Source organism: Terrapene carolina, unplaced genomic scaffold (genome assembly GCF_002925995.2).
Source record: "Terrapene carolina triunguis isolate 2854851 unplaced genomic scaffold, T_m_triunguis-2.0 Scaffold67, whole genome shotgun sequence".
NCBI classification, from domain to species: domain Eukaryota; kingdom Metazoa; phylum Chordata; order Testudines; family Emydidae; genus Terrapene; species Terrapene triunguis.
This window is the reverse complement of record NW_020664418.1, coordinates 18468462-18482285: the sequence shown is the minus strand read 5'-3', so window position 1 is coordinate 18482285 and position 13824 is coordinate 18468462. Positions and strand designations below refer to the sequence as shown.

Below are 13824 nucleotides of genomic sequence, written 5' to 3'. Positions count from 1 at the left end.
AAGATTGGATCAAAAAATGGTCTTTCTTCAATCCAAAATGTAAAAGTACGTAGTTTTTTCCCCAAAGGTTAACATATTCTGCCTCATTCTAATCAGATACTTATAAAAAGGAATATGTTTCCACTATTCTCTGCATTACTAGATTTCCAATTTGTAACATGCCCTGCAAAGTTCTGCCCTTTCTTTTGTGTATTAAAATCAAATTGCATATCTCATGAAACTTCCCAAGGGCCCAATCCTGTCTCTGTTGAAGTCAGCAGGCATTTTGTAATTGACTTTGACTGGAGCAGGATTGGAGCCTCAGCAAAAGTTTTTAAATATGTTTGGGGTCCAGAGATGTGGGGCTGCAGTGCAGTTATGGAGTATGCTAGAGTTAATTGATAAAAGCTTAGACAGGCTAATTAAAATGAGGAAAATTTGGCAACATGGAACTGGAGGATGTACGTGATCATAATGCCACTTAAAACAGTGACTGGAAGTAAAAGATTCAAAATTAGAGAGAAAAACGGTCTGGAGTAAATAATATCAAAAAATTCTTCTCCCATTGAGCATTACAAGAAGGGCTGGGGCTCCCCAATACACTTTCCCCTGCCCGATCTTCCTCACTCTACTCTTCAAGATCAAAGGACAATGACTGAGTGGGATCTGCTCACTTGATCCTAATGGGTGACAAAAAGAACTTTGTATTCACCTTATTCTCATACAATTGCTCATATAAGCAACTGTAAGAGGAGAAAAAGGGAGACCACAATGTAAGGGGAAACGATACTGTGTGAAAACTCCTACTGATCTCTTTGTGCCTGAATAAACCAAAGCAATGCTATAGGCACTTAGTATTCCAAATCCACATGCATAACTATTTACTATTTCTTTACATAGGCATTTATTTTACTTACCTTGACGGAAGGAGACAGAAACCAGCCTTTCATCAAACTCCTGAATGTGTCTGAAGTTATTAACCATTTCCAGGGGTGCGGGGTCATTGGGTTGTGTGCAGTACAGAGCTGTTTCCAGTGCCAGCAGCTAGGAACAAAGCATACAATTCAGCATCCAGTGTATAGAAAACGCAAGGTGGGTATGTTTAGACATCATCTTATGCTGAAATGACACTGAGGCCTGGTCTACAGTATGAGTTTAATTCGAATTTAGCAGCGTTAAATCTAATTAACCCTGCACCCGTCCACACAACGAAGCCATTTATTTCGAAATAAAGGGCTCTTAAAATCGATTTCTGTACTCCTCCCCGACGAGCGGAGTAGCGCCAAAATTGATATTGTCATTTCGAATTAGGGTTAGTGTGGCCGCAATTCGATGGTATTGGCCTCCGGGAGCTATCCCACAGTGCACCATTGTGACCGCTCTGGACAGCAATCTGAACTCGGATGCACTGGCCAGGTAGACAGGAAAAGCCCCGCAAACATTTGAATTTCATTTCCTGTTTGCCCAGCACAAGAGAGATTAGGTGACCACAGAGAGCTCATCAGCACAGATAACCATGCAGGCCGATAATCAAAAAAGAGCACCAGCATGGACCGTACGGGAGGTACTGGATCTGATCGCTATATGGGGAGAGGATTCAGTGCTAGCAGAACTTCGTTCGAAAAGACGAAATGCCAAAACTTCTGAAAAAATCTCCAAGGGCATGATGGAGAGAGGCCACAATAGGGACTCAGAGCAGTGCCGCGTGAAAGTCAAGGGGCTCAGACAAGCCTATCAGAAAACAAAGGAGGCAAACGGTCGCTCCGGGTCAGAGCCGCAGACATGCTGCTTCTACGCTGAGCTGCATGCAATTCTAGGGGGGGCCGCCACCACTACCCCACCTCTGACCGTGGAGTCCGAGGCGGGGGTAATCTCATCAGCCACACCTGAGGATTCTGCGGACGGGGAAGAGGAGGAGGAGCTTGCAGAGAGCACCCAGCACTCCGTTCTCCCCAACAGCCAGGATCTTTTTCTCAGCCTGACTGAAGTACCCTCCCAAGCCAGTACCCAAGACCATGACCCCATGGAAGGGACCTCAGGTGAGTTTACCTTTTAAAATATAAAACATGGTTTAAAAGCAAGCGTTTTTTAATGATTAATTTGCCCTGAGGACTTGGGATGCATTCGCGGCCAGTACAGCTACTGGAAAAGTCTGTTAACGTGTCTGGGGATGGAGCGGAAATCCTCCAGGGACATCTCCATGAAGCTCTCCTGGAGGTACTCCAAAAGCCTTTGCAGAAGGTTTCTGGGCAGTGCAGCCTTATTCCGTCCTCCATGGTAGGACACTTGACCACGCCATGCTAGTAGCAAGTAATCTGGTATCATTGCATGACAAAGCCTGGCAGCGTATGGTCCCGGTGTTTGCTGGCATTCAAGCAACATCCGTTCTTTATCTCGCTGTGTAATCCTCAGGAGAGTGATATCGCTCATGGTAACCTGGTTGAAATATGGGAATTTAATTAAGGGGACAGAGGTGGCTGTTCCTACTGGGCTGTTTGCCTGTGGCTGAAAAGAAATCCTTCCCTGCAGTTAGCCAAGCGCGGGTGGGGGGGGGGGATTGGCGCTGAGCTTTTTGCCTTTGGCTAGCAGGGATCTTCCCTGATACCAGCCACGCGGTGGGGGGAGGGGTACAGCGATCATCCCAGATAATTCATGGTGGGGGCGGGGTGTTAGTTTGGTTTCTGCAGGGATCTTCCCTGATACCAGCCACGCGGTGGGGGGAGGGATAAAGAGATCATCCCAGAGAATTGGATGGGGTGGGGGGGGGGTTAGTTTGTTTTCTGCTGCTGAAGGTTAACAGGAAAACCGCAGCACTCAACGGGCTTTGCTTGGTATGTGGGAAAGGAGGGCGCAGAAGCCGAAAGACAATGGCTTACCATGGCCGCATGCAAACTGAATTCTGTTGCCCGGACCTGCGTCTGTGATCTCTAACACCAAAGCCGCAGGCACTCAATATTAAGATGGAAAATGCGACCTTGTACTGAAATCACATGTGCCATGTAATGTGAATAGTGTTGTTCACCATGAAAGAGTATAAGCATTGTTCTGTAAAATGTATCATTTTAAAAACTTCTCTCCTTTTTTTCATCCCTCCAGCAGCTGCAAATTTTTGAAGCCTCCCTCCTCCGTCCCGAAGGCTATCTCAGATAAGGTGGCGGAGAAAGAGGACGCGAGATGAGATGTTCTCGGAAATAATGGCATGCACCCGCAATGAAAGAGCTCATTTGAATGAGTGGAAGGACACGGAATCTAAGTACATGAAAGATGCCAGTGAACTTGAGGTCATGAGGGACGCTCGAGATGAGAGGTGGCAGGCTGCAACGCTGGGGCTGCTGCGTGATCAAACGGACATGCTCCAGCGTCTGGTGGAGCTTCAGGAACGGCAGCAGGATAACAGACTGCCGCTGCAGCCGCTGTATAACCTCCCTCCCCCCTCACCATGTTCCATAGCCTCCTCACCCAGACATGTAAGAACGCGGGGGCGGGGGAGGCTCCGTGCACCCTCCCACTCCACCCCAGTGGACAGCCCAACCAAAAGGCTGTCATTATATTGAATTTTTTCAGTGGCCTTTTACTTCCCTCCTATCCTCCTCCCAAACCTCACCCAGGTTACCTTGTCGGTTCTCTCCCTATGTTTATAATCAATTAATAAAGAATACATGATTTTTAAATGATAGTGACTTTATTTCCTTTAAAAGCGAGCTGTGATTTAAGGGGGGAGGGTGGTTTGCTTACAGGGAATGAGTCAATCAAGGGGGCGGGTTTTCAACAAACAGAACTTTCACACCGTAGCCTGGCCAGTCATGAAACTGGTTTTCAAAGCTTCTCTGATGCGCAGCGCTTCCTGGTGTGATCTTCTAATCGCCCTGGTGTCTGGCTGCACATAATCAGCAGCCAGGCGATTTGCCTCAGCCTCCCACCCTGCCATAAAGGTCTCCCCCTTACTCTCACAGAGATTGTGGAGCACACAGCAAGCAGAAATAACAATGGGGAGATTTCTTTGGCTGAGGTCTGAACGAGTCAGTAACGAGCGCCAGCAACCTTTTAAACGGCCAAATGCACATTCCACCACCATTCTGCACTTGCTCAGCCTGTAGTTGAACAGCTCCTGACTCCTGTCCAGGCTGCCTGTGTATGGCTTCATGAACCATGGCATTAAGGGGTAGGCTGGGTCCCCAAGAATAACTATTGGCATTTCAACATCCCCAACGGTTATTTTCTGGTCTGGGAAGAAAGTCCCTTGCTGCAGCCGTTTAAACAGAGTAGTGTTCCTGAAGACGCGAGCGTCATGAACCTTTCCCGGCCAGCCCACGTTGATGTTGGTGAAACGTCCCTTGTGATCCACAAGTGCTTGCAGCACCATTGAAAAGTACCCCTTGCGGTTTATGTACTGGGTACCCTGGTGCTCCGGTGCCAAGATAGGGATATGGGTTCCATCTATCGCCCCACCACAGTTAGGGAATCCCATTGCAGCAAAGCCATCCACTATGACCTGCACATTTCCCAGAGTCACTACCTTTCGTAGCGGCAGCTCAGTGATTGCTTTGGCTACTTGCATCACAGCAGCCCCCACAGTAGATTTGCCCACTCCAAATTGATTCCCGACTGAACGGTAGCTGTCTGGCGTTGCAAGCTTCCACAGGGCTATCGCCACTCGCTTCTCAACTGTGAGGGCTGCTCTCATCTTGGTATTCTGGCGCTTCAGGGCAGGGGAAAGCAAGTCACATAGTTCCATGAAAGTGCCCTTACGCATGTGAAAGTTTCTCAGCCACTGGGAATCGTCCCACACCTGCAACACTACGCAGTCCCACCAGTCTGTGCTTGTTTCCCAGGCCCAGAATCGGCGTTCCACAGCTATAACCTGCCCCATTAACAGCATGATCTCCAAAGCACTGGGTCCCGTGGTTCGATAGAATTCCATGTCCATATCCTCATCACTCTCACCGCCGCGCTGCCGTAGCCTACTTCTCGCCGCCTGGTTTTGCAGGTTCTGGTTCCGCATAAACTGCACGATAACGCGTGAGGTGTTTACAATGTTCATGACTGCTGTCTTGAGCTGAGCGGGCTCCATGCTTGCCGTGGTATGGCGTCTGCACTGTTCACCCAGGAAAAAGGCGCGAAACGGTTGTCTGCCGTTGCTTCCCTGGAGAGGGGGGAGGATGTACCCAGAACCACCCGCGACAATGTTTTTGGCCCCATCAGGCATTGGGATCTCAACCCAGAATTCCAATGGGCAGAGGAGACTGCGGGAACTATGGGATAGCTATGGGATAGCTACCCACAGTGCAACGCTCCAGAAATCGACGCTAGCCCCGGTACATGGACGCACACTGCCGAATTAATGTGCTTAGTGTGGCCGCATACATTCAACTTTATACAATCTGTTTCCAAAATTCAAATTATATAAATTCGGATTAATCCCGTAGTGTAGACATACCCTCAGAATCAAGTCCATCCAGTGAGGGACTGTTTCAACACACAGGGATGGATGAAGGAGTTGGGTTCAGTTATGCAGTAGCTACCAATGCAATGTGCTGTGTAAGCCCAAATGTCAGGGGTGCTGGAACAATTTTCATAATGGGGTGCTGAGAGCCATTGAACCAAACTGTAAACCCTGGATATGATGGAAACCATGTCAAGCCAGGGGATGCAATTAGCAGCACCCCTAGTTCCAGCACTTATGCCAAATATAATTTGATGTGCAAACAGTGTGACCTCAATTGTCTAAAAGGCTGTTTCTCCATGTCCATATATGAACTTAATTTAATTATGTTAGAGTGACTCTAATAATTGATATTTAGCTGTCAGGAAAATGTGGAAGAGGAAGCCCTTATTTCATGATGAATGTTTGTAGATTTGTTCTCTGCTTGTTTTTCTTAAACCTCAAAACACAGCAAACAAACATCTGTGTATGCAAAACCCCCCCAAAAGTACCCAATCCCACTCGTTCCTGCTGTTTGACCTGGAATGGAATAGGTATCACATGAGTGGGTCTGATTTTAAGTTAATAAAAGGACTAGTGAAGAAAAAAATAATTATTATTGAGGGAAAGTTTCCTTCCATGAAGGGGTGGTTGAAATATTAGCGCAAACAGTCCAAGTCTGAAGCAAGTAATAGAAGTAATCTTAATAAGCTGGATATTTTGGTAAGGTAAGGAATGCTCACCAAAAGGAGTGCAGCTGCTAACTTGGTCATAGATTTCTGTGATAAAACAGTTTGGATTTCTTATTTGTAAGTTACTAGCTAAGCTCTCTCCACCTGATGTGGGTCAGAAGAAGCTGGTGTTTGGGGGTTATATAACTCAGTATAGAACATGTTTCTTCTCTTTTCCTGCTAGTTTATCAGTTGACCACCTGAGAAGGGGGGAAAAAACTTAATTAGTTTCTAAGGCTATGGCTACACTGGCACTTTACAGCGCTGCAACTTTCTCGCTCAGGGGTGTGAAAAAACACCCACCTGAGCACAGCAAGTTACAGCACTGTAAAGCGCCAGTGTAAACAGTGCCCCAGCCTCGTGGAGGTGGAATACCTGCAACGCTGGGAGACCTCTCTCCCAGCGCTGGCACGCGACCACCCTCGCACTTCAAAGCGCTGCTGCGGGAGCGCTCTCGCAGCAGCACTTTGAAGTTTCGAGTGTCGCCACAGCCTAAGACGTGCACATGAAGACTAGAGGTGGGTAAAAACCAGGGTAGCTTTCGTTTTGCCAAATAACCCGTCGCCAGTTAGGCTTTGGTTTTATGAAACCAAAATCAAAGCTAGAAGTTGTTCCTATCTGGATATTACTGTTACATAGGATTGGACTAGCAATTCATGGAAGATACTTGCATGTAGAGAGCAAGTGCTGAAACAAAGGAATTGACTACGAGTTTCAAACATAAATCTCTCTCTGTGTGCCTGTTTAACTGTGGGTGAAACTTTTCACCTATGATGGTTAGCAGACACAATTAAGGTGTCCTGTATCTAATTTTCAGGGGCAGTCAGGTACTTGGAAGTTCAGGTGACCTTAAACTGCATCACCAGTTATTTTTATCCACAAAGTTGTGGGCACAAAAATAAAGATCCCGTTAAGGTGGGGCTGAAAATTTGGACTATAATGTGTTTATTCTGAATTAAAGAGCCATCCAGTCTCCAGCACCGTGGCCTTTGCATATCAATTGCAATCAAAGTATGATGGATCAAAGAGATTAAATAATTTTCTTTTTCCCACTCCAAGATTAATCTGAATAATCACACCTTTTATTTTTATGAGACTGTGATGGGGCAAGGCCAGATGGCTATAGAAAAGTAGTGGGAGACAGATATATTAGCCCCAGGCTAAACAAATCCCTGGTACCAGGATAAGTAAATGGCAGCTGCTCCAGGTCAATTAAGAGCTTTCCAGAAGGCAGGGAGGACGTTAGGTTGATTGGGACACCTGAAGCCAATCAGGGGCTGGCTGAAACTAGTTAAAAGCCTCCGAGTTAGGTGGGTGCGCATGCATAGGCACCGACTCCGTGGGTGCTCTGGGGCTGGAGCACCCACGGAAAAAAATTGGCGGGTGCTCAGCACCCACTGGCAGCTCCCCGCCCCCCCTGCTCCAGCTTACCTCTGCCTCCTCCATGAGCACGCTACCGCATCCTGCTTCTCCTCCCTCCCTCCCAGCGCTTGCGCCGCGAAACAGCTGATTCGCGGGGCAGGGAGGGAGAGGGGATGTGGGGGAACGCAGCGCGCTGGGGGAAGAGGCGGGGCCGGGGCAGGGATTTGGGGAAGGGATCCAATGGGGCAGGGAGGGGGCGGAGTTAGCGCGGGGATTTTGGAATGGGGGCCGGGGCAGGGAAAGGGTGGAATTGGGGTGGGGAAAGGGGCGGGGAGCGCGGGCACCCACCCGCGCCCGAGAAAGTTGGCGCCTATGCGCGCATGTCAGGAGCTGTGAGAAGAAGTTGCGCTGTGGGAGAGACTGAGCTGTACACACCATATTAGGCACAAGGAGGGAGGCCCTGAGGTAAAGGTGAAGTGGAGCTTGAGGAAGTGGGGGCTGCTGTGGGGAAGTAGCCCAGGGAATTGTACGTGTCCTGTTCCTAAAAGGTCAGCTACCATAGTTGATACTATTAGGGTCCCTGGGCTGGAGCCCGGAGTAGAGGGTGGGCCGGGCTCCCCCGCCCCTTTGCCCCCCTGATTAATTACTGAGACTGGGAGACAACAGAGACTGTGCAAAGGAGGATAGCTTCTCCTCACCTCCCTCGCTGGCTTATGATGAAAATGGCTCAGTAGACTGTGACCCTTGTCTCTAGAGAGAGAAGGGTTAAGTGGAGGGTCACAGTGAGCCTCTGAGGCTAGCGAAATCCGCCAGGAAATGCAGGACCCACGGAGACAAGGACAGAGCTTTGTCAGAGAGACCTTATGGAAAACTTCATATTTGGAATACAGGAAATGAGAATACAAATTTAACATTCCTTAATAAACACCAAACAGATTAATTTATTAGCATTTAATTTAATATCAGACTTTAGGCTACAATGACAGGCTAAATAAGAAAATATCTGTTTTACTTAAACTTGCCTGTTCTTGTGAAACTTTTACTGGGTGTCGGAAAACTGTCCAGAGAACACTAGGGAAACAAGGAGGAGTGGTCAGGGATCCTTCATAGCGATAATACTCATCCAGTTGGTCAGGAAGCAGTTCTTGGATGTCAAAACCTGGGACTAGAGCTACCTGGTCTGAAAGAGAGGATCCATGTTAATTCCGTATTCTTAATCACACTTCTCTCAATGCTAATCTACTTTGCATCATTATGACTTTCTACTGCATTGGTTTGCTGTATATCTCTGCACAGGTGAGTCCCAGTAGCGCAAATTTGTTTTCAGCAAACATTCTGATCTCAATGGAAAAGGAAAAAATTTACTTTGATAGATGCTAGACCCAATTTAATATAGAAATGTAGTTCATTAAACCACTTCTAAATTTGTTCTTATACAAGTCTGACATGTTACACCTGGATACCAAACCAGGGTTGTGATTAATGAGAAAAGTTGCTCTTTACTATTGAGTGCGCTCTGCTCAGGAGCACTACTGAATGAATTTCTTTATAAGCAATGCAGACAACTACCCAATATTAGACATTTATGGTTTGTCTACACTGCAATCAGAGGTGTGATTGCAGCTTTGATAGGTGTATCTGTGCTAGCTTTAATTTAGCTAGCACAGCTAAAACTAGCAGAGAGGACGTGCTTGTGCAGGCTTCAGCACCAAGCTGTACAAGTACACCAAGGAGCCTGAGTATGTACTCAAGTTGCTAACCTGCGCTGAAGCTCATGCTGCCACATCTTCACTGCTATTTTTAGCTGTGCTAGCTAGATTAAAGCTAGCATGGATATACCAAACCATGCTGCAATCACACCTCCAACCACAGTGTAGACCTATGTGTAGAGGACTCGGGTTTGAAATACGCTGTCTGCTATTCATAATGGTTTGAGTGTTTTTGCCACTCCGCTGAAGATTTTCTTGTCAACACCATATTTCTATACATCTCGTCAACATTGTCTGCATTTTACTGCATCCACCAACAGCTTTTTTTAAAAAGATACCGGAGGAAAAAATCCGGTGAGTTCTGACCATTTGTTTACTGGCAGTGAGCACACCAGTGATCATTATTTGCATAAATCAGCTATCTGCATACTAAATTGAGGGGCAAGTAACCAAAGTAACAGCACATGCAAGTCATACAACCCAGTTAGGAACATGTGATACTAATGCACAGAAGTTTACCTCAAGCTAGCTGTATGATGCACTTAAGAGGAGTGCACTGTACTTGGAACCGTTCTGAAGCAGTTTTGACAAAAGCATGACATGCCCTGCATGAATCCCATCAGTGATAAGGTTCTGATACATTCAGCCACTGTTGATCTTTTGCATACAACAGCCACTCACCTTTGTATTTCACGTTCTGGAAATGACTGAAGATCTTCTCATAGGATGGATTGAATGGGCCTATCTGTAACAAATAGACTGTTAACAGCTGTCCAGGTAATCAGGGCTCTGTATGCATAATCTTAAATTCTTCAGACAACTGATGTTCAACATTTGATTGACAGTGTCACCTTTTAGTGAAATTTTCCATCCAACAACACCAATACTGATGTAATAACATAGGCTGATGTAGAAATTAAGGCTGTGCCCTGGGATTGTTTTGTTTAGTCTGTCCCCTCCTTACTCTCCATTTCAATACACTCTTACTCTCTAAAATTATAAGCTGCAGCCTGGGGGTATTTGATTTCTTTATCACACTACACAATATTAAATTGTCATAATTATGGCTTATCAGTTGTGGCTTATTATCCAATATGATGAATTGGAAAGTTAAAGCCTTAAATAACTAAAGTGTTCAAGGAGAAATATTTTGCCTTAAATCAGTTCAATGATTATTGTATGTGTTAATTAAATTGAGCTGTATACTAATGCTTACAGAATAACTGGGTGAAATTTAAAGGCCTGTTACAAACAGGAGGTCAGACTAGATCAGGGGTCTCAAACATGCCGCATGCGGCCCACAAGGCTATTTCCTGCGGCCCGTGCCTCCCCTCCCGGCCTACCTCCAGGCCAGGGGTGGGCAAACTACACCCGTGGGATTGCCCCCCTCGACCCCCGCGCCGCTCCCTGAAGCGGCTGGCATCACGTCCCTGTGGCCGGGGGGAGGGCGGGGGGGGGAGCAGAGGGCCCCGTGTGTTGCCCTGGTTTCCAGGCACTGACCCCCCGCAGCTCCCATTGGCTGGGAACAGGGAACCGCGGCCAATGGGAGCTTTGGGGGAGGTATCTAGAGGAGCGGCAAGCAGCGCGCTGAGCCCTGCATCCCCCCTCCCCCAGGGGCCGCAGGGACATGGTTCCAACTGCTTCGCGGAGCGGGGCTGTGGCCAGGGTAGGCAGGGAAGCAGGCAGCCTGCCCTGGCCCTGGTGTGTGCCGCTGCCATCCCGGAGCCGCTTTAGGTAAGCAGCTCTGGGCCAGAGCCCGAAGCCCTCCTGCCCCCTGTCCCCCAACTCCCTGCCCTGAGCCCCCTGCCAGCACCCCAATCCCCTGCCCTGAGCCCCCGCCGCATCCCACATCCCTCCTGCACCCCAACTCCCTGCCCTGAGCCTCCTGCCTGAACCCCAACCCCCTGCTTCACCCTGAGCCCCCTACTGCATCCCACACCCCTGCTGCACCCCAACCCCCTGCCCTGAGCCCCCTGTCTGAACCCCAACCCTCTGCCACACCCCGCACTCCCTTCTGCACCCTACACCCCAACCCCCTGCCGCACCCCTCACCCCTCCTGCAGCCCGCACCCCGACCCCCTACCCTGATCCCCTTGCCGCACCCTGCACCCCGACCCCTTGCCGCACCCCTCACCCGTCCTGCACCCCACACCCCAACTCCCAGCCCTGAGCCCCCACCACACCCCTCTTGCACCCTTGGGGGCAGGGAGGGGGTGGAGTTGGGGTGGGGACTTCGGGGAAGGGGTTGGAATGGGGGCAGGGAAGAGGCGGGGCAGGGGCGGGGCCTCATGGAAGGGGTGGAGTGGGGGCAGGGCCGGGGGCAGCGAGGGGGTGTGTGTCAGTGATGCGGCCCTCGGGACAGTGAACTAGTCCTCATGTGGCCTTCCTGGTCATTTGAGTTTGAGACCCCTGGACTAGATGATCTAATAGTCCCTTCTGCCCTTGGACTCAATGAATAACAGTAGTCTTAAACTAAGTAACCAGTAATATCTGACTGTAGGATAAATTTCCAAAGCATATAGCTGCACAACTCTCATTAGCTGAAACTCCACACAGTTCTTCATAAAATGTAACCTCTTAGGGTCTCATCTTGCAATCCTTTATATAGCCAGGATTGGTCCCTTACTGCAGAACAGCATTATGGAGCAGAAGACTTCAGACCAGGAAGGTTTTAGATGAAGCCTACATTCTTTATTCTGTAACACACCTTATGGTGTGTGTTTGGAAAAACAGGTAGCCTTTTAGTGGCTAGCCTGTTGGGCAAACAAATGGAAGTCTGTTTCCTTTAAGAACTTTATACATCCTAATTCTACACTGACAGGCTTCTCAGATCATGCATAGGTTTCTAGTCATAGCCATAGGTAGCATATTTTGGGTTCTCTGTTGCCAACCAGAAATTGTTAGTCTGCTGCTTGCAATTCAAAATAAAGAATGACACTGTTAAAAGGGCAGGACCAGTGGTGAATGTCATAACTCTAATATCCAATAAGAGACTTACTGCTATAGCTTCTAATCAACGCCTGTTTTCTTAATAATTTGGAGCTGATTCTCAGCAACTCATCTGGCAACCAGAAAAAATTGTATCCTAAGTTCAACTTTGAAAGCCACCATGTTTCTGAAGTTCTCAGATGGAAATAAGTAAATAATGTTAAATTTGGAGATGTCCTTATTTGATTTTTAAGCAGCATTATATAATAAGCATTTTGTAGAAAAACCAGAAGCCTTCTGACAGATAGTTGGGTTTTCAAAGAAACAAAACTTTTCTCAGAAAGTGTCTGCATTCCTTGAACACTTTCAGGTTTTCAATGGAAAACTGAAAGTTTTTGGGTTTTCAATTTTGTTGACAAAAAGTCAAAATGTTCGTCGGGGGAAAACACATTTTCCAATCCGCTCTACTGTGAAGTTCATTAGTTGAGTGCTGAGTTTATAGCTAGCCTTTTTTGGTCACATTTACAGAAAGTAATTGGAAATGTTTGCCTGGCAGAGTTACAGGAGGTTCCATCAGATTGCTGACTGGGTTATTTAATTGCCTCTGTGTCAAGGTTAGGTGTGGAAATCTGTCCCCCTGCTGTGTTGAAAGGTGCACTAATTTACTTGTCTCATAATTTTTTTGTCACCACCAGCTTCATTGATACAAAGGAACTGTGTGCCTGTGAAGTACTAGTTGTGAAGGGTATGGTCATATCCTAGTCTTCAATAATTAATTACCTGTGCCAGGGTTCTGCCAGCCTGGTGACCCCTGCTGTGTTAAAAAGTGTTCTGTGCTACATATAAAACTGCCTTTACTATCTGGGACTATTCAAATGTGCAGACTTGATCTTCACTTTCTACTATCATTTGTGAGAAACTCACCTGCTCCTTAGTCTGTAGAAAGCAAATTCAAAAGGATATGAACATGCCTGATGTTATTTCATTTTAAAATTGGAGGGAACTCAATCTTTTCTCCTGCACTATACACCTAGTTCACAGAAATATAACTGAGGGCAGAATCTGACCCTATATGTGTGTGTAGGTGGAGTGGAAGAGAGAGACCATATAGCCAGACATGCCAATATTGATGGTCTCCAAGTTAATCCCAGCCATCTAATTGTACTTAAAGCTTACAGATGCTTTAGTTATAGCATTATTAAATATGAAAAAAGCACAAGGCATGCATCTTACCTCAATGAGAATAGCCAAAACTGCTAGCCCATCTGATTTGTCTATTGCTGCTGTTACATCGGGATATTTGTCAGAGTTATAATGTACAATATGAAGCTACAGAGAGGAAGAAGTAATGGTATTATCACCTCTGGCTCATGGTAGCATTTCTGTTGTCATAAAACAATCCAGGGCCCTAGACACCACAACATAAGGCCTCCCAGCACCTTCCCCTTTAGCAGTGGCAGGAGGCCCCCTCCCCTTTCAGCGAAGCAAAGGCAGTGTTATGGTGCTGCCTTCTTTCACCCATGATTGGCGGGGATCTCCTCTCCTCCACAGAGAGGCAGAGTCAACAGCAGGTGTTCTCCCCACCCCCAGTACTTGCCACATAATCAAGGTATATCTTCTTGGGTGGGTATGATGGGCCCCCTGTACTCTTCTCCTGTTGCACAGAGTCCTCTGCTGGGGTGGATTTGGTGGA

General features: G+C 47.4%; 1 protein-coding gene across 1 annotated transcript in view; it reads right to left on the bottom strand.

Annotated features, from left to right (window-relative positions):
* Window positions 1–401: 401 nt before the first annotated feature.
* Window positions 402–13824, bottom strand: part of CA12 (carbonic anhydrase 12) — a 33423-nt gene continuing 20000 nt past the window's right edge. The window contains exons 5-9 of the mRNA XM_026648449.1: window positions 13365–13460; window positions 9885–9948; window positions 8517–8674; window positions 897–1023; window positions 402–472 (exon numbers count right to left, since the gene is read on the bottom strand). Of these exons, the coding sequence (XP_026504234.1) occupies window positions 402–472; window positions 897–1023; window positions 8517–8674; window positions 9885–9948; window positions 13365–13460 (516 nt within the window). The remainder of the gene's footprint in view (window positions 473–896; window positions 1024–8516; window positions 8675–9884; window positions 9949–13364; window positions 13461–13824) is intronic.